This window comes from Uranotaenia lowii, chromosome 3 (genome assembly GCF_029784155.1).
Source record: "Uranotaenia lowii strain MFRU-FL chromosome 3, ASM2978415v1, whole genome shotgun sequence".
Classification (NCBI taxonomy): Eukaryota; Metazoa; Arthropoda; class Insecta; order Diptera; family Culicidae; genus Uranotaenia; species Uranotaenia lowii.
The window spans coordinates 13,059,805-13,079,988 of record NC_073693.1 but is presented as its reverse complement, the minus strand read 5'-3'; the positions used below and the strand labels follow the sequence as shown (position 1 = coordinate 13,079,988).

The following is a 20,184-nucleotide window of genomic DNA, read 5'->3' as shown; positions in this document are numbered from 1 at the left end:
TTCGCATCACTCCGCGAGTTTCGAAAAGTGTATTCCATCATCGCGTTCTTGAAGCTTTTACTATACATCTCCACCAATGAAATCTGAAAAATAGAAATAATTTAGTTAAGTGCATTTCATATAAGGATCTTATAGAATAGAAATAAAACTATAATAGGTAGACAGTCTATTTTTTTTTGCTAGCTGATAGTAAGAAACACTGACCACCAACAGATAAACCACACCACCCGGCGGAACCACTACTGCTGCTTCCGGGTTCGGTTTTGCGCTTCACACTTTTCTCCTCCTTTCTGGTTATCGTGTACCGGTATGTGCAGCGTTAGGATTCCGCGATTTTCCACTGATTACCGAACCGGTAACCGTTCCGCTGGAGGGAGATTGCGGCTACTTCTGCAGCATTCCCTAACACGAGCTGCTGTTGATCCTGGAAAAGTTCGGAAACCTGGTTAGTCGATGCCGATTTGAGGATTGGAAAGCTTAATATTTCTGTTATTTTTTCCTTTTAACCACTATTTTATGTACTACTTACCAAATTCAAATTCAAATTAAACGACGAAAAACCGAGGAGCGGAACAAAAATATTTTTACCCGCGCGCGGTGCAAAACAAAAACAAGAATAATCTGACAGGTTCCCGCCTGTGTCGCCTTTCTAAAATTCGAGCACATAAAGAACGTGGTTTGAGCACAGGCTAAAAGTTTGAGTCCATACTACTTCAAATGCTTAAATTAGTAGTAAATTGGTTATTTTTACTCAAATTGAGCAAAAGTCATGACAATTTGGGAAAGTGCTAACTCAACAGTAAAAATAAAATTTTGCTAACGGAAAGTAACAGCTCATTTTTGCTAAGTGGAGCCTCGAAAGTTTTGTGTGTACACACAAAATTTTCGAGGCCGAAAATTAGCAAAATTTTGCTCAAATTTGACCAGCTAGAAAGTTAGCAATCAATTTAGCAATTTTTTTCTACTAAAATTTTAGCAAAATAGCAAAATGTGTCCTGACTGAATGTTTACTAATTTTCAAGCAAACAAAAACCTTTGTTTGCTAACATTTTAGCAAAATTTATTTTTCTAACGTTTGCTAGAATTTGAGTAAAATCCAAAATTAAATTATTTTCAATGGAAAGGTTTTCAAATATTAAAAAATGAGATTTGATTTTTTATCTTCTCTTTTATTTTTGTTCGCATCACTCCGCGAGTTTCGAAAAGTGTATTCCATCATCGCGTTCTTGAAGCTTTTACTATACATCTCCACCAATGAAATCTGAAAAATAGAAATAATTTAGTTAAGTGCATTTCATATAAGGATCTTATAGAATAGAAATAAAACTATAATAGGTAGACAGTCTATTTTTTTTTGCTAGCTGATAGTAAGAAACACTGACCACCAACAGATAAACCACACCACCCGGCGGAACCACTACTGCTGCTTCCGGGTTCGGTTTTGCGCTTCACACTTTTCTCCTCCTTTCTGGTTATCGTGTACCGGTATGTGCAGCGTTAGGATTCCGCGATTTTCCACTGATTACCGAACCGGTAACCGTTCCGCTGGAGGGAGATTGCGGCTACTTCTGCAGCATTCCCTAACACGAGCTGCTGTTGATCCTGGAAAAGTTCGGAAACCTGGTTAGTCGATGCCGATTTGAGGATTGGAAAGCTTAATATTTCTGTTATTTTTTCCTTTTAACCACTATTTTATGTACTACTTACCAAATTCAAATTCAAATTAAACGACGAAAAACCGAGGAGCGGAACAAAAATATTTTTACCCGCGCGCGGTGCAAAACAAAAACAAGAATAATCTGACAGGTTCCCGCCTGTGTCGCCTTTCTAAAATTCGAGCACATAAAGAACGTGGTTTGAGCACAGGCTAAAAGTTTGAGTCCATACTACTTCAAATGCTTAAATTAGTAGTAAATTGGTTATTTTTACTCAAATTGAGCAAAAGTCATGACAATTTGGGAAAGTGCTAACTCAACAGTAAAAATAAAATTTTGCTAACGGAAAGTAACAGCTCATTTTTGCTAAGTGGAGCCTCGAAAGTTTTGTGTGTAGGTTTTGCGTTTTATCGTGTATATTGAGAGTAAGCGAGAAAACATCCTAATGCGCAAACAGAGCAAACATCAGTTGTTCTACGACTATTGCAATAAACGGATGCGTGTTGTTTATGTGAAAAATATTCGAATCGAAATGGAACTGGCGGATTCGACAGGAGATAGCTGATAAGAATTTTTAGCGATAAGTACTGCAACCCTGTCTACCTTCTTAATTTCCAAGAATTGTAGATAACGACCCTATCAAGACTAAACCGATAGAATTGATATTCATTTAAAAATTATATCGACCACCAATTTTTACCTTATTAGGGCGAAGTTTCCTCTGTGCTGTGCAGTTTTCTTGCTATGCGTTCGTGTATTTTTTTGGTTGCCTTCCTTCTTTCTTTCCTTCCCCGAGAGGAAAACTGGTTTTCAGCCTGTTGACCACACTCCGATGAAATAAGACACTTCAAGACGAGACTAGCATGCACTTTCTCCGAACTCTTCCAGTAGTTAGGCTTATCTTTTCTCAATAACAATGCAAATGTAGGCACTTTTTCAAAGCTGAGATAAATCTTTCGTCCCTGCCAGACGTAATAGAGACAAAAATTTAGAACCATAAACACCACTCCACAGAAAGACACCTTTTCCAAGATTGAAAATGCAATCGCACAATTCACTTTTTTGCGTCGATTTTTCTTCTACCGAATAAGTAAGTTGCACAAAATTCAAGTGTGTGGAAGTTTAAAAATAAAAACCCAACTCCAACCGCCCCCGACGAATCTCGAGCCTGGGGGGAAGAATTTTTAACCTGGACACAACCGAACGCGACGAAAGAACGAAACTGACTGACTGACCGAGTTTGGTTTTTGCGAGAAAAAGATAGCGAAAAATTGGTTCTTTGTTTTCTTTTGAAACTGCGCGAAACGGGAAGTGTTGCCAAACTCTCAAATTTGATTTGATTCACAACTAGTTTTAAATTTGAATTGAATGATGTTTGTGAACATAAAGCCATGCATGCATAATTGAATATTTTATAATAAAACTAATTGTATCAAAAAAAAAAATAAACATTTAAGATTCGAAATTTTTTCTAACCCCGTTTAACGATAAAAATCTGTTTCAAGTAACAACTTGAAGCTTCCACTTTAACGATTCGACCATGCAGTCAAGGTCAATAATATTAAAGATATCAGTCGGTTTTGACATTTTTTGTCTTAATTATAATTGCTTATCTTGTTGTTTTTTTTTTCTTAATAACTGTATAAACATTTTTATTATAGTTATTTTAGTGATTTTAAAATTTTTTGTCGTTTTGCCATTTTTGTAATAATTGTAATTTTTGTGATTTTCTCATTTATGTTTTTTTTTTAATTTTGGAATTATCCTGATTTTGGTCATTTGTGTCATTTTCATCATTTTCGCCATTTTTGTCTTATTTTTCAATTTTTCATTATTGTCATATTTCAACATTAATGCCATTTTTGTCATTTTTGTCATTTTGTCATTTTGTCATTTTTGGCATGTTTGTTATTTTTGTCATTTTTGTCAATTTTGTCATTTTTGTCACTTTGGTCATTATGTCATTTTTGTCATATTTGTCTTTTTTGCTATTTTTGTCATTTTTGTGATTTTTGTAATTTTTGTCATTTTTGCCATTTTTGTCTTTTTTTGTTAATTTTTTCTGTTTCTACGTCTTTTAAAAGCAAATAAGTAAACGTAACTTTTCAGTTATTCAAGTTCATTTAACAAAATAAGATCGCTTTTATTAAAATAAAAAGAAATGGGCAATTGGATAAACAAATTAAAATATTATGGCAACATTTTTCTGGCACGGAGAAAAAAAGTTTGAACCGTTGATTTAATTTGCTTTTGTTTCTGAAGGGTGCTTCAGAAAAATCAAAACAAAATTTTCGCGGAGTTTCTTCGCATGCAGCCAGTGGCGGTTTTTTTTAACTCGGTCGTTGTTCGGTTTGTTATTTTAACGTTTTTTAAAAGTGAATAAGTTTATTAATAAAAACAAACCTCATCCGGCGTGTTTGTTCAAGTGAAAATATTTAACCATGGCCGGTTTTTCGCAATCGTTCCTACTCGGCGACTGCACACTGGAGTCGTTGGAAAATCAAGCTACCAAAAAATCCGATGCTCAACAGAGAAAACTTCCATCGACTCCCGGTCGCAGTTCAAAAACCAACGGCGGTTCCGGCAGCAGTCAAACAGGCAAACGACAAAACTCCGACGACCAGCAGCAGCTGGAAGTGATCGATGAATCCCCGACGAGTTCGGCGCGCACCGGAACCGGAACTGGAACGCACCGACGTCAGAAGAGCGTCCGGGAACGGTTAAAAACAATCGGAACACAATCACGGTCCCGAAAGGCACTCAAAAGACACAAATCGGACTCGGTAGTTGCAAAAACCGGCGGTGGAGAAAAGCAGCAACTGAAATCGAAAAGTGAAAGCCGGGAACAGATTAACGCCGTCGCCGTCGAGGAGCTGGGCTCGGAACTATTTCGCAGCGACGTATGCTTCGGTGGTGCTTCCGGAACCACACAGTCGAAGACGGCCGGGAAAGAGAATCGAGAACAGGTGGTTCGGCAGCAGGAGGAAATCAATATTTCGGCCCTGTTGTTGGATACCGATTTGAATGTCGATGTAACGGTTTGTCACTTTTATTGATACATATTAAAAAATCACCTAAAATTTAAATTTCAGATTTAGATTTGAGATTTGAGCTATGTTTTAGATTGAGATTTTAGATTCTAATTTAAAACTCAGATTAAGAATTTTTAAATTTTGAATCAAATTCAGATAAGTTTTCAGAATCCTATTTCAGTTCAGTCTAATTTTAGTTTCCCATTCAAATTTCAGATTAAGATTTCAGTTTCATATTTGATTCAACTTTCCGTTTTCCATTATAAATTCAGATTCAGATTTCAGATTAGATTCAGACTCAGATTTAAGGTTTCAAATTAAGATTTGGATTTCAGATTCTTATTTCGATTCTGATCCAGGTATCATATTCAGATTCTAGTTTCACATTGCTTATCAGATTTCGGATGATTCCAGATTCAGATCTAAGATTTTAGATAAAGATTCATTGTAGATATTTAGATTTGGTTTTCGAATGAATGTATTATACTGATTAGTGATAATTAAAATCCAGAATTTTATTGGAAAATAAAATTAACTTTCAATTGTTCAATTGCAGAATCGCCTGAATCCCGACAATGAAGACCGCCCAGCAGTTAGTCCCACGAAAAAGCCTCGACACAGTCAGCAAATTCCGGAGGACATGTTCGGTAGCAGCAATTTTTCGATGGACCTCCTGCCTCGTAGTCAAAGTTTGCTGGTAGAAAATCCTGCTGATCCAGCTTCTTCGCCGAAGCAAGCTCCTGATGGCAACAACGAGTACGAAAGTATGTTCGATCAAAGCGCCTTTACCCTGGACGTGGCCCCGCCGGTTGATGAAAGTTTGGACCGAGCGAATCGTACCTTGAAGGATTGCTTGGCCAGTGAAGATTTACGGGAGCTTTCGGAGCTTCAAGAATCTTTACGAGTCCGCGAGGATGACTTGGAAGAAGGATTCGGATCGCTAATAGTGGAAAATGTCAGTTTCACCCAGGTGCCTATCGATTCAAACGGTGGGAATCTCCAGCGAGGCTTGGTTGAAAAAATAGCTAGCATTCGACAAGAAGTGCTGGTAAGTTTGTCTCAAACCCGAGAAACTGCTGCCTCTCAAAAACCGATAAGCGTTTCAATACGGAAGGAAGAATCTCAAAAATCAGCAATGAGTTTAAGCGAATCGAAAAATCCCCGATTAGTAGCCAGTTGGGGTCTTCCGGAAGCAGTTACAAAGGCTTATGCTCGAAAAGGGGTGACTGAACTGTTTCAATGGCAAGCCGATTGCCTGTCGCAGCCGAAAGTTCTTTTGGACTGTGCTAATCTCGTCTACAGAGCTCCGACTTCCGGTGGCAAAACTCTTGTTAGCGAATTTCTGCTGGCCAAAACTGTAGTGGAGAGAAAGCGAAAAGCGATCCTAATCCTGCCGTTTGTTGCGGTGGCCCGGGAAAAAATGTTCTACCTCCAGGAGCTGCTTTCTCCTGCCGGTGTCCGGGTCGAAGGTTTCTTCGGAGGACATAGCCCTCCCGGTGGCTTCGATTCCGTTGACATTGCCGTTTGTACAATCGAAAAAGCCAACTCAATCACCAACCGGCTGTTGGAGCAGCAAAAGTTGGCCGACGTTGGACTGGTTGTGGTCGATGAGGTTCATCTGATTTCCGACCCTTCACGGGGCTACATTCTGGAACTGTTGCTCACCAAGATTCGGTTCGCGGCTCAGAAACTTAACGAACGCATTCAGATTGTTGCAATGTCGGCTACGATTCCGAATGTAGAACTGCTTACCGACTGGCTCGAGGCCGAACAATTTGAGACCGACTTTCGACCGGTGCAGCTACAAGAAATGCTCAAGCTTGGAACATGTTTGTACGATAATAGGAAAAAGTTTGTTCGACGCCTGGACACTTCGTCTTTCAAGGACGTTATGCCGGATCAAGATCAGGTTCGTATATTAAAACCCCTTATGAAATTATCTTCTAACGAAAATCTTCTAGGTTGCCCAACTCTGCTTGGAAACGATCCTCGAAGGATGTTCGGTCATCGTGTTCTGTCCTTCGAAGGATCGCTGCGAAAAGCTTACCCTGCATCTGGCCGAATTCATCTACGTTCTCACCAAATCGGAAACCGATCTGGGCAAACAACTTCGCACCGAGCTGAACCCTGCCAAGCTTCAAGAAGCGGTCGGACTGTTGAAAAATTGTCCCACCGGACTGGATCAGGTGCTGGGGAAAACGGCTCACTATGGGGTCGCCTACCACCATGCCGGGTTGACGGCCGACGAGCGGGACATTATCGAGAGTTGCTTCAAGTCGGGAATGGTTCGAATCATTGTCGCCACCAGTACACTAAGTAGTGGAGTGAATCTCCCGGCCAGGCGGGTCATCATTAGGACCCCGCTGTTCGGTGGTGGGCCCATGAGTTCGCTAACCTATCGACAGATGATAGGGCGCGCGGGTCGCAAGGGCCAGGATACGATGGGCGAGTCGATTTTGATGTGTGATAGTGCTAGCAGCAAAGCCGGGTGGAGTCTGGTGGAGGCCGATCTAACCCCGATTGGTTCCTGCCTGGATAAGGATGGTTATGTAAGTAGAATTTTCATTTTATTGGGGTGTGGGAAGTTTGATGATATTATCAATTCATTGAATGGCGTTAGATTGAATAGCGCTAGATTTATTAAATGGTGCTAGTTCAGTTTAAAGTAACGTCATACAAATCCTGTATCATAATCTGTTCCGTAAAACTGGGTTTGAAATTGATGAGGAATATCAGCATACATCGGTGAACCCCTCGTGAGGTAACAGTGTTCTTATTAAAATGTTCTTTCTCTCGGTTGAAAGCTCAACCGCTTTTAGGCATTCATTAGTCCTTCCATTAAGTGTCGTCGTTACGTTTAGTCGAGACTATAAATTTTATACGTAATTTTGTACTTTGTATTTTTGATGGGACATCAAATTGACGTACAAAATGGTTCCACTCAAGATCAATTTTTTCTCCTTTTTTTATTTTTTGGCGTGTAGAAGCATATGGCGTCGGGAGTGCTTTTCTTTGTCATACGCGAAATTCTCAGTTTTTACCGGTGGTGCGCTTTGTTTTTGCCCAAAAAGCGGGACAATAGTTCCATTGAGTCCCGGGGGTAGATTTCAGTGCCGGTAGCCGTGAAAATCAGTGTTTTTCGCGAGATTTTGGGGGTTTTTGTGGGTCGGATTCTCGCCATTTTTTTTTTCGTTTAAAGAGTGCCAGTGTTGTGTTGAGGGTGCTCCGGCAAAGCCGTGTATCGCCCGAGCAACGTTGCCGGTTCGCTTAGAATTCTCACGCTGAATCGGGTGAATCGCGGAAGTTCGCCGGATATAATTCTGCCATTTGGGGAGATACGGGAGGCCACTCAACGCCCACGAGGAGCATAAAAAGAAAGTGATATCAAAAAGAAAAGAAGCTTCTAGTAAAAAAAATAAAGGAAGATAAGTTGGAAAGAAAGCGAGAAAGAAGATGAGAAAGTTAAGGAAGATAAGAAAGTTAAAGAAGTTAAAATAGTGCAAGAAGATAAGAAAGTGAAGGAAGATAAAAAAAAAAGTTACGAAAGATAAGAAAGGAAGAGAAGTCAAAGAAGAGGAAAGAGTTAAGGTGAAGAACTAAATATTACGAGACCAGCCAGTGCTGGAGATTCATGGTCAGAAGCCAGAAGATGCCTGAGGCTAGGCAAAAAACAAGTGATAAGCGCAACTCAGCCGGCCAATAAGATCTCAACTAGCTCTAACACACATCATCTGGAGCGATCCCCAAGCAAGCACGGAGTGCTTATCCCCCTGTGATGACGCAGAACAATCCTAGAGATCGATCGATTACGCTGGACAAACCTCCAAGCATCCCCTAGAGATAGGAAAACTGCTAAACGAATTGAAATTCAAAAGTTTTTCGGAAATAAAAGCAATCGGTCGCTATTGGTTAAAGCTCGATTTGGACTCTCCAAGAGCTACCTCCGAACTAAAAAATTTGAAGCTCTCGGATCACAGCCTCAAAATTTACTCCCCCAATATTTCGCGAGATACGATTGCCTTTGTCAGGGGCATCCCAACGGAATACTCAGACGGGGAATTGTTCGAAAATATGGAATGCGAACAAGAAATCCAAAAAGGTCGAACGAATAATGCGAAAAGGAGACGAAGACTTGCTGCCTACTACAAACGTAAAGGTCAACGAAAAAGTAGAAAAAGTACCAAATAAAGTCAAGCTATACGGCTGTTTCTTTAGGGCCGAATTATATGTTTTCCTGGTCAGACAGTGCAGCAAATGCTGGCGCTTTGGGCACAAAATTAAGTTTTGTTTAGTGACGGGGTACACAAAGGAGAAAACTGCACCCAATCTCCCTTCTGTCCCAATTGCAAGGGGAATTATAAACCCGAAGAACCCTCTTGTCTGGAACGCCAACGAAGAATAATGCCAACGAAGAATAACCAGCGCAATTAGGAAAAATGGAGTATCGTATAAAGAAGCGTGAACTTAGTAAACACTGTACTGGAGGCAAAGAACAGCAAAATGGAATGCATGGTAGCCTTCTTAGACGTATCAAGGGCCTTCGATAGGGTAGACACAGAAAAGTTATTAGAAATATTGGCGAATTACAAAATTACGAGCAAGATCCACAACTACTTTAGCGCAAGAGTGCTCTTACTGAATACAGAAGACGGAACGGTTGAATGAGAAGACACAAAGGGACTACCGCAGGGCTTTCCGCTCTCGCCCATCTTATTTAACCTGTACTCTGCTTTGCTGCCTAATATCAGGATAGCCGGATGTACGTTATTACAATTCGCTGATGATCTCACAGCCATTGTAGAGACAAAATGCTGGAATTGAAATTAGAAATCAATCCCAATAAATGCGCGATTGTGCCCTTCACCAAGAAAAATACGCAAAACATAAACGTCCAGATAATAGGCACCAAAGTGAACATCGTCAACACATACAAGGGGCTGTTCACTATGACGTCAGCACATAGGGTGTTGGAACGTATTCGGACTCTTTTCAGCAAAACCCGTTTTTTACAGGATGTAGCTAAAAGCTAAAGTAATTTCTTTTTAATTAACGGAAAATAAACTATAAACTAAGGCTTACATTGAGTGTCCTACTATCTTGCAGCGTTCCAAAAGATCTCGAGTCCTCGCAACTGCCTACTCGAACTAAATACAGTTTTAATTAACTGCTTTTTGTGGGAAACTGATTTATAAATACTCACAACTAACTATAGTCACGGCTAGCGAAATCCTCAATGTCACGACCTATTGTCCAACTGTAGGAACGGCCTAAAAATAGTTGCACACCTGTTTCTGTTATGTGTACCTTTTGAGTATTCTGATAATACCTACGATTTAGTGAATGATGCTGAATTGAACGTCGGGTTGATTTTAATTTAAACTAAAAAACACCAAGTTTAGAATCGAACGCAACTCAACTTCAACTGTTAGGATGACGAATCAAATTTCAATTTCAGTCTTCTTTATCTCGTTTGCCACTTATTTATTTATACTCATCTGTTATCGTTCTGACAGCGGGTGCCGTGTAGTCAGCCACTGTGGGCTGTCGAAGTCGCAACAACATAGGGTGGGGGGTTTAACATTTGCTTACGATCTCTTACTAACGAAGTTGTTTTCCAAGGCAACTGAAGGCAAAATATATTTCGAGTGGCAACGAAGATTTTGCGTTTTCCGTACGGGGTGTCCGGAATTGGATCGTCGATTCGGGTGCAAGTGTGCCGACAAGGATCTGCTCCATGAGATGGAGTCGAACCGAAGTATTCCGAGGACAGGGACGGTTGCTGATGGCAAGCAAGCAGTGGTCGAACGAGTTGGCTCATGCAAAATCCTTTGCTATGGTAGCTAAGGTACCGAGAATACTATGACTTTGGGCGAGGTTCTCTACGTTCCTGATCTCCATATGAACCTGGTTTCGGTTGGCAAGCTTGTGCAGAAAGGAGCCGAGGTATTCTTCAATCAAGACGGTTGCACCATTTAAAAAAATAGTCGTATCGCAACCACGCCTCAACACAAAAACGGGTTGTTCCACATCCAGATTGTGGAACGGGCGAATGCAGTCTCGGACCACTACAACAAGAAAAATTGCGTGCACGAATGGTAAATATCGCAAATTGGGTCATCGGAACATTGACGACATCAAGCGGTTGGCAAATGTATGTATGTATGTATGTATGTATTGGTTTGGCATTATTTTTGGCCCAGAGTATTATACTCTATATAACCACTTTCGTCCTATAGTATTTTTCGAAAGACACAGTGTGTCGATGATGAACTTATGTTCAAATATTAAATCTGGCTTTTTCTAGGAAACTGAGAACTTCCTTTATTTTATCTTCGTCAAAGTTCTTTATGAGTTCGAGTAGATTTGTAGATCTCTCCCAATCGTAATGGTTTCGAATATGATTGAATTGTATGCAATCAAACAGAGCGTGTTCGGTCGTAAAGTTCACCGAGCACATTCCGCATAGTTTCGATTCGTTTATCCGCATAAGGCCAAGATAATATGGCGAGTAATCGTGTCCGCTTAACAGTCTGTTTGCTTTTCGGATTTGGACATTATTCATTTCTGTATTAAAATACCATGGTTTTGTTACAAAGTTATTTTGAAAATGATAAAATTTCAATCCCTTGAGTTTGTTTGTGGCTATATCTTTGTACCATTCATTAATTTTTTTGATGTGGTCTATTTTATACCGCCTGATTGCGTCGTCTAGTCGCAGTTTGTTCTCTAGAATGGCCGGGGAAACTGTTCCTTGTTTGGCTAGTTGATCTGCATTCTCATTTCCATCTATTCCAACGTGTGAAGGTAGCCATTGGATGGTCGCATTTTTGCTTGTTGCTAGTGTGCAGATGTCATAGGTTACGTTGTCAAAGATTTTGGCTTTTTTATCCCTTTTTAAAATTTTGCAAGCTGCTTGTGAGTCAGTGAATATAACTGCCCTCCTTGTACTGTTTTCCGCTATTTGTTCGAGTGCAACTCTTATTGCTAAGAGTTCAGCCGAAGTTATACTTACTTCCTGTGCTAAGGCAAGGCTTATACTTATATTTGTAGTATTGCTAAAAATGCCAATGCCGCAATTGGTTCCAGATTTTGAAGCATCAGTGAACCAATGGTCATGAAGAGGATATTTTGTTCTTATCATTTCTTCAGTAAGTATTTTCAACACACTTGGAGACGTTATTTTTTTCCTCAGAGAGGATCCTGTGATTTGTTCTTCAACTGTGAGTTCAATTATGCTACAAGCCCTTGTTTGAATGTATAGTTTTTGAAATTCATCGAAATTTTTTATATAGGTTTTTTCAATGAAGGAGTATTGTGTTTCTTTTTTAAGAGATTCCATATCGAGTGAATATAACTGTTGTGCAATAAGATCGTTTTTAAAGATGTGATGAGCAATTCTTTTTTTGGCGAATAATTCCCGTTTGAACATTAGAGGGCCTTCCCCACTCAATGCTGCTAAAGTGTTCACTGGGGTTGTTTTTGTACACCCCGTTGCTATGCGCAAACCTTGTCTGTTTATCGTTTCAAGCATGTTGCTGTATTTAGTTGCTGTATTTCCATATAAAATAGAACCATAATTGAGGAAATTCCCGTAAAGTGCTTTGTGGTACATCATCATTACTTTTGGTGTACCTCCATGTTTAATTCCTCCAATTATCTTCAACATATTCTGCCTATCAACAAAGGATTTTTTTAAATTTTTGATGTGAATTCCGTATCGTAGTGTTTGATCTAGCGTGATGCCTAAGTATTTATAACTGGTGACTGTTTCTAAGGATTCTCCAAAAAGAGTAAGAGGAAGAGTTTTATCGGTTTGTTTGAAAATCATTGATTTGGTTTTTGAGCTATTCAATGAAAGACCCAGTGTGGTAGCTTTTGTAGAAAAGTTGTTGATTTCTAATTGCATTTTCCGAATAGCTGCTTCTAAAGATTTCGCCCTTACTATCTTCATAAAGTCATCTGCAAACTGAAGAGTAACTATGTCTCTGTCCATATCTGTGTCATGTAAACCCGCAGTGTAAATATTGAAGAGGACAGGGGATAATACATCTCCCTGTGGTACTCCACAGCTTGTTGTGTGTTCCACATTTCCTTGATCAGTACGAATTATCATTTTTCTGTTGATCAGAAAATTGTAAATCCAAGTTACTGTATCTCGTTGAAATCCGTAAGTGAACATTACCGTTTTTAGTTTGTCTGCATTTACACCGTTGAAAGCATTGGAAAAATCAAAAAACACTCCGATAGTTGTTAAGCCTTCTCTTCTGGAAGACATAATGTAGTTCGTGGCAAAGGTTACACAGTGCTCTGTTGACATTCCTTTGCGGAATCCGAATGATTGATCTGGTAGGATGTTGTTCTGTTCACATGTAGTGTGAATATCTTTAAGTACTGCTCCGTTTATTATTTTTACCAAAGTCGGCAGAAGTGCTATAGGTCTGCTTGAACCAATGTCTTCTGGAGGTTTGTTTGGTTTTAACACAGGAATAATCTTGATCTCTTTGAGGCTCATATCTAATGTTGCCTTCCGCCACATTTGATTGAGTAAGTCAATTAATTTTGTAGTAGTTATCAGATCTAAATTTTTCAGCATGCCATAGCTAATGTTGTCTGTTCCCGGGGATGATCTATGAGTTTTATTTTTCAGAAATTCTTTCCACGATTTAAAATCGATTATTGTTGTTCGGGTATCACAATCAGGTTGAAGGGGTTGTTTGATTTCTGGTGTTCCGAAATTTTTCAAGAGAAATTGGTGGGAAGTATTTTTGTCGCTTAGAATGGGATTATTTTTGGGGTTTTCTACAGGATTCAATCTCAACCGTTTAACAAGTTTCCAGTTTTCTCTGGTATTTCTTGGGTCGATTGAACTACACAATTCAAGAATCTTTTCTCTGATGTGTTTTGCTTTAGATTTTTTAAACTTTGCAGTTGCTTTTTTCCATTCAATTAGGTTTGTTGTATTACTAATTCTATTATATTCCCTTAGTGCTTTTTGTTTTGCTTCATATAATACGCCGAGTTCATCGCTCCAGTAGTATTTAGGAGTAAAAGAACTCAGTTTTTTATGTTTTTTGCAAATTTCATTGGATATCTTGACAAAATCTTCAATTCCATTAAATTCCCAGTGTTTGATTTGAGAAATATCTTCAGAAATTTTTGCCCGGTCAAAATAGAACTTTGTTTTAGCTTTGGAGTTTAGTTGAAGTTGTATATTTATTAATAAATGTCCGCTTCCACCAAAAGATTTTTCTAATACTTCCCATTTCATGTTGTTAAATAAATTTGTTGTGCATAGTGAAAGGTCAATGGCACTGCGTCTCTGACCAGTACTTGGTGGTATAAATGTTGTCTCTCCGGTATTCATAATGATAAGGTTAGACCCACTAATCAAATCATAGATCAATTCCCCCTTATTGTTTGTTTCTGGACATCCCCATAGCTCATTGTGGCTGTTGAAATCTCCGCCTATCAAAACTCTCCTGAATGATGATATTTCTCTTAATAATATTGAGAAAGTCGTTTCTAGTTCTTGTACAGAGATCCTGGGATTAATGTAAATTGTTACCAGCACCAAATCAATGGAACTTATTTTTATTCCTAATGTTTCAAATTTAGCAGATGAATTGAGAGAGAGTTTCTCAAAAGTCAAATCTGATCGTAAATACATTCCGACTCCTCCAAATCCGTCAGATCTGGGTGACAACACACGATGAAAACCTTGAATGTTCCACCTGTCAGTTAAAAGCTGATCCGGTTTTACCCAGATCTCAGATAAAAGTGCAGCATCGTATTTTTCTAAGAAAAGCTCATGGGCTAGTTCATTTTTGTTCGTTCGTAAACTTTGAATGTTTGTTTGTAGTATTTTAAACATTTTTGGGTTGTTTTAAAAGTTTCTAGTCCACTCACCTGCTCTCTGCAACTCACCCATAATTTGGGAAGATAATTCCTCACCTGATATTCCGTGGGGTTTTAGAATTTCAACCAATTTAGAGCCAATTTCATTCATTGCTCTTTTCCACTCTGTTTGTGTTTGTTTCTTAATGGTTTCTTCTAATTGTTTCTTCATTTTTTCCATTTCTCCTGTTTTATGATTATTATTCAAACCGTTTCCTCTAAAATCCTCTTTTTCTTCATCTATTTTGCGTTTTTTAACAAACTCGTTTGAAGATAATCCTAGCACGCTAGCTACTCCTGGTATTACTTCTATTGCTTCATTCCTTTCCTTTGTTTTGATGTGTCTATTTATGCTCGGTGAAGTTCGCCGTTGATTTGCTGTTTGTTGGTAGGTTACAGATGGCTTTGTTGCTATTTTGGCAAATGATTCCGCTGGTGTTGGATATTCTTCAGAACATCTCAAAACATCAAACTGATTTGCTGTTGGTATCTCATATGATTGTTTTGCTTCCTGATACGTTAAACCTTTTCTTGCCATTGTTGCTTGAATGTTGTTCTCCTTATTCCATCGGGGACATTTCTTATCTGTTGTTTTATGGTCATTGCTCTCACAGTAAAAACATTTGATCTTGATGCAGTTCTTATCTGTTGGGTGTACCTCCGAACAACTTGGACATTTTTCCACTGATGACTTACAGTTTTTCGATAGGTGATTATATCTCAGGCACTTGTAGCATATCACAGGTTTTCTTATGTAGGGTTGAACTCTGAAAATAGCGGAAAAAATACTGACATAAGTGGGAAGAATATTAGATCGGAATACCACCCCCATTTTGTGATTTAATTCTTTTTTACCATCCTTGAATCGAAACATTTTGAAGGTCGATTCAACTTCAATGTTACTTTTTATGTTCGATTTTATATTCTCTTCTGTCATGTCAGGAGGGATACCTGATATTACACCAGTCATTGTAACAAATTGCCTTGGTATGAATGCTTTATATCCTCCCAGTTTTAAATTTTGGCAGGCAACTAAACGATTCGCGTCTTTCCAATTTCCTAGATACACGGTGACTTTGTTCCTTGCTGTTTTTCTAATATCTTCGATGCTCTTGTCGAATCCGTTTTGATGTAGTGTAATTCCTACCTTCAATCTATTAATCATTTTTCTGTTTTCTGTATCCGTATTTTCTATTAAAACTCGATATGGTCGAACATCACTCGGTTTGTATAGATAGTTTTTAAAAACTTTATGTTGTACGTTATCTTTGTTTGTTATGGTATTTGATGTTGTTGTTGTTGTTGTTGTTGTAGATTTTCCATTCTGATTTTCCTCTCCGTTTTTTTGTGATTCTGTAATCTCCATACATTCATCCTCCTTAGTTGAAGATTGCTTCCCGTTTTCGAGGTTAGGCATCCTTAAATTTATTGATGCTGCTCCATCTGGAGCAGCATCTGCCAGGCTCATTTTTCTTTTTCAATTGGTTTCCACTTTTAATTTTTTTTTCACTTATGATAAATCAATAAATAACACTGATTCACACATTAAAAGAACTAGACCACAATTTAAAAGTTTTAAAACTATAAATTAAAGCCAATTTTGTTGTCAAGAATTAAAAAAAACGTCTCCACTGTTTTCCGATGTAAACAATCCTTTGGCAAATCTGATTTCTGTCATGGAGGTATACGATTGTGACAATCAAATTAGGCGTCGTACACAAATTACGTAACGCATGTAGGGGGGAGAGGGGGGTTGAGTCTGCGTTACTTGCTGTTACATAGGGGGGAGAGGGGGTACTTGATTCAGTTACGTAACAAATTAATGGAAAAATAACATAAAAAAAAGAATTGTAATTTTCTTTTTTTTTGGCGAGCAAATCTACGCACCCCTTGTTCGAAAACGTCAATGGTGGTTAAGTTGGTGCGTTCAGGGAAACACTGTTCATCAACAGTTTTTTCCCATGGACTGGATTTCAACAGGGTGTGTGAACTACGTTGACGACGGCCCAGATGAGAACCCCCGCTACTTAGTGTACTTTTACTTTTAATTTCGAAATTGAATATGGGGAGGGGGGGGGGGGGTATTTAGCGTTACGTAACTATAGAAGGGGGGTCCTATCAACCGTTACTTATTGTTACATAGGGGAGGGACGGGGTCTAAATTCTAGATTTTTTGCGTTACGTAATTTGTGTACGACGCCTTACTTGCGAGGTTTGTTTCGGCGGCAAAATGACGAGGCTACTGTTTCCCAAGAAGACGCAGAGGTCATCGAAACAAATTCTGGATCTGATTCACAGCGACTTGTGCGGATCAATGAACACGGCGACGCCTGCAGGACGACGGTACTTCCTTATTCACTCATTTTAGTGGGTTGTGCCAACGTAAGAACTTTTAACTACACAAATAACACACGACGTATTACAGCATTCCTTATTCATATCGACGATTCAGCCGCTACACTAAACTGTATTTTCTGAGCGAGAAGTCTGGAACGTTGGAAGCTGTCTAAGATTTTGTCCGTGAGATGAAGACGCATTTCGGCCGGCCGCCGAAGGTGATCAGGTCCGATCAAGGTAGCGAGTATTTTGCTATTTTGGTGCAGGGAAGAGGGACTAAACATAAACCCTTCCAAAACTACTGTGATAGCATTCACTAGGAGACGAAAAATTACACTAAAACCTCTAACATTAGATGGGGAAGTGTTGAACCTCGAATCACAAGTGAAATATTTAGGCATAGTACTAGACTCAAAGCTATCATGGGACCCACAGATAGAGCATGTAATCGCTAAGGCTACAACAGCTCTATGGGTCTGCCTCAAAGGAGTAGGGAAAAAATGGGGACTACAGCCGAAAATTATCTACTGGATATTTGCGCTATTATAAGACCCAAAATCTCTTACGCCTCCTTAGTATGGTGGACCAAAACTATGCAAATTACGGCCCAGAAAAAACTAGGGAAGCTCCAAAGACTAGCAACGCTAGCTACAACTGGCGCAAAGCGAAGCACACCGAATGAGGCTCTAAATGCACTACTAAATATTCTGCCTCTACATCAATTCATTGAGTTAGAGGCGGAACGTAGTGCCTTGAGACTCTCCAAACACAAAACTCTCTATGAAGCAGATCTTACAGGACACCTCAAAATCCTAAAGAAATTTAAATTAAACTCACTTATTGTGAAAAATGATGACTGGATGGAGCCCATTTTCAACCTAGACATACCATACAATGTAACTATCAATGATAGGGACGTGTGGGAGTCAGGTGGACCTGCGGTTCCTCCCAGATCGATCCTATTCTTCACTGATGGGTCAAAAATGGATAAAAGAACTGGGGCAGGGGTTTTCGGACCTAGACTCAGGATCTCAATTCCTATGGGAAACTGGCCAACAGTATTCCAAGCTGAAATTCAAGCAATTCTAGAATGCACTTTAGCCTGTTTGAAAAGGGGATACAGGTACACAAGTATCTGCATGTTCTCTGACAGCCAGGCTGCTCTCCGAGCACTAAGTACGTTCACATGTTACTCCAAACTAGTTTGGGAGTGTATAGTTGCACTAAGAAACCTGGCCATAAGGAACAGAGTATCTTTATTCTGGGTACCAGGCCACTGCGGTATCCTAGGGAACGAAGAAGCAGACCAACTAGCTAGGGAAGGATCTCAGGGACTGTTGATTGGACCTGAACCTTTCTGCGGAGTATCGAGAAGTGCCTTGACTATGGAGCTCAAGAACTGGGAAAGCACCACTATTGTTTCCAACTGGAAAACAGCGGAGGGAGCAACTCAGGCAAAAAGATTCATTGAACCAAGCGCACGACTCTCAAAAAACATGTTGAACTTAAGTAAGCACGAATTAAGTACTTACACAGGTCTCTTGACCGGACATTGTCCAACAAAACAGCATCTCAAAAGGATAAACATAATTCTGAACGATGACTGTCGGTTTTGCGGGTTCGAAAAAGAAACTGCAGAGCATCTTCTATGTAACTGCTGCGCCCTCCTAAATAGGAGAGAGCGTGTACTTGGGGCTAAGTTAATAAGCGCACAAGACATATGGTTGCATATCAGCCCTAAGAAGGTTATATCATACATCTTTGATATCATACCCGATTGGGATAAAATGCTTAGTCAGCAATCAACTGTCACTCCAATCAATAGTGCAGGTGAACCTGACAGCATATAGTAACGCGGGGTAAACACCACAATAGATCAACTACTGGTCGCAGTGGGCTCTCCCCTACAGGAAAAAAAAGGTAGCGAGTACAGAGGGTATGCGATGGCTAAGTTCCTCCGAAGCGAAGGAATCCTGCAGCAGTTTACAACGGCATGCACTCCTCAACAGAACGGTGTCGCGGAGCGAAAGAATCGTTCGCTGGTCGAGATGGTGAAAAGGTTGTCAACAGCAGAAAGCGGCGTTCCGAACGTTCAACAAAGGGTATCCTACCGAAGCGGTTTCGAGTGGTGGTCGCTCAAGAATCGCCGACTGATCCCAAGAACTATCAGGAAGCCTTGGGTGGTAGTTGTATCTGGTGGTGAACACGCGGCCAGACATCGGGATTTGCGCATCGATTCTTGGAAACATGCGTGGCTTTTTCTTTAACCGAAGCGGAATACATATCCCTTGCTCAAGGCTGCAAGGAACTACTGTGGTTGCGGAAACAGCTTCTTGATTTCGGGGAAACCGGTCAAGAACCGATACATTCTCATGCAATAGTCCTACCCAAAAACAAAAACAATCCATCCATCATATTTTGGTTCCGCTCAAGATCAGAATTCTTTCTTCAGTAAAACAGCTCTAGACTATTACGATTTACTCTAAAAAATTCTTCAAATCATAATTAGAAAGCAGAAACCAAGATCTATCCACTGATCTAAAAAAAAATCTGACAAGAAAACTTGGACACTTGGAAAAACGTAAATCGGAACAGTTTTATTTCCCACACGCACAGCACAACTGATCCCACAACAGTCAATTTAAATTCCGAAGGGGGGAAACGTCAATAATTTTACGCGCACAGCCTATTTCGCGATCGCGAACGTGAGTCTGATCTGCGGAACCAAACGCGACCATTATCCTCAAAAATTCTCGGTACAAAAAACGGGCAGTCGGTCGACAAACATGGTCGTCTCTCAGGTTGATTTTCTGAAAAATTGAAAATTGTAAGTGAAACAACCAGCATAATATCACTACCAGCGGCAAGTAGTATATTATTCAGTTCAAATGGTAGCGAGACAAACACAAAAAAAAATCAGTGCTGTTGTGTCCGCGTTTGTAAACAAATCGATCTTCGGAAGAGAGCCCACCTATCATCATGCCTTCGGCATCTGCCCAGCGGTCTGCTGACATAGCGACCTGTATGAGATTTTTCACCGTTTGCTGCAAGCCGTGTACCTGCTGCTGCGGCCGGGATCCCTTCTTCCGTTGCGGACTGTGCCTGAACCGGAACCGATCCTCATCGTGCTGTGGTGATTGTTGCAGTTGCCTGGTTCTGGGTGTGGCCAAGCTACTCACGGCACTGGGCCAGCTGCTGAAGCATGTCTGTACCTGGATCGTGCTGTTGATCATAGCGATCGGAGGCCTTGTCTACTACTTCTGGGA

General features: G+C 39.9%; 2 protein-coding genes across 4 annotated transcripts in view; one reads left to right on the top strand and one right to left on the bottom strand.

Annotated features, from left to right (window-relative positions):
- The window catches only part of LOC129758640 (vinculin), a 78,074-nt gene extending 75,181 nt beyond the window's left edge, over nt 1–2,893 (bottom strand). The window contains exon 1 of the mRNA XM_055756188.1: nt 2,356–2,893. The gene's annotated coding sequence lies outside the window, so the exon portion shown is untranslated. The remainder of the gene's footprint in view (nt 1–2,355) is intronic.
- A 1,101-nt stretch (nt 2,894–3,994) lies between these two features.
- Nucleotides 3,995–20,184, top strand: part of LOC129758639 (DNA polymerase theta) — a 98,049-nt gene continuing 81,859 nt past the window's right edge. For all 3 annotated transcript variants that reach the window (XR_008740035.1, XM_055756186.1, XM_055756187.1), the window contains exons 1-3: nt 3,995–4,693; nt 5,244–6,596; nt 6,649–7,236. Coding sequence is in view for 2 of the 3 variants with exons in the window: in XM_055756186.1 (XP_055612161.1) it covers nt 4,097–4,693; nt 5,244–6,596; nt 6,649–7,236 (2,538 nt within the window). In the remaining variant the exon portion in view is untranslated. The remainder of the gene's footprint in view (nt 4,694–5,243; nt 6,597–6,648; nt 7,237–20,184) is intronic.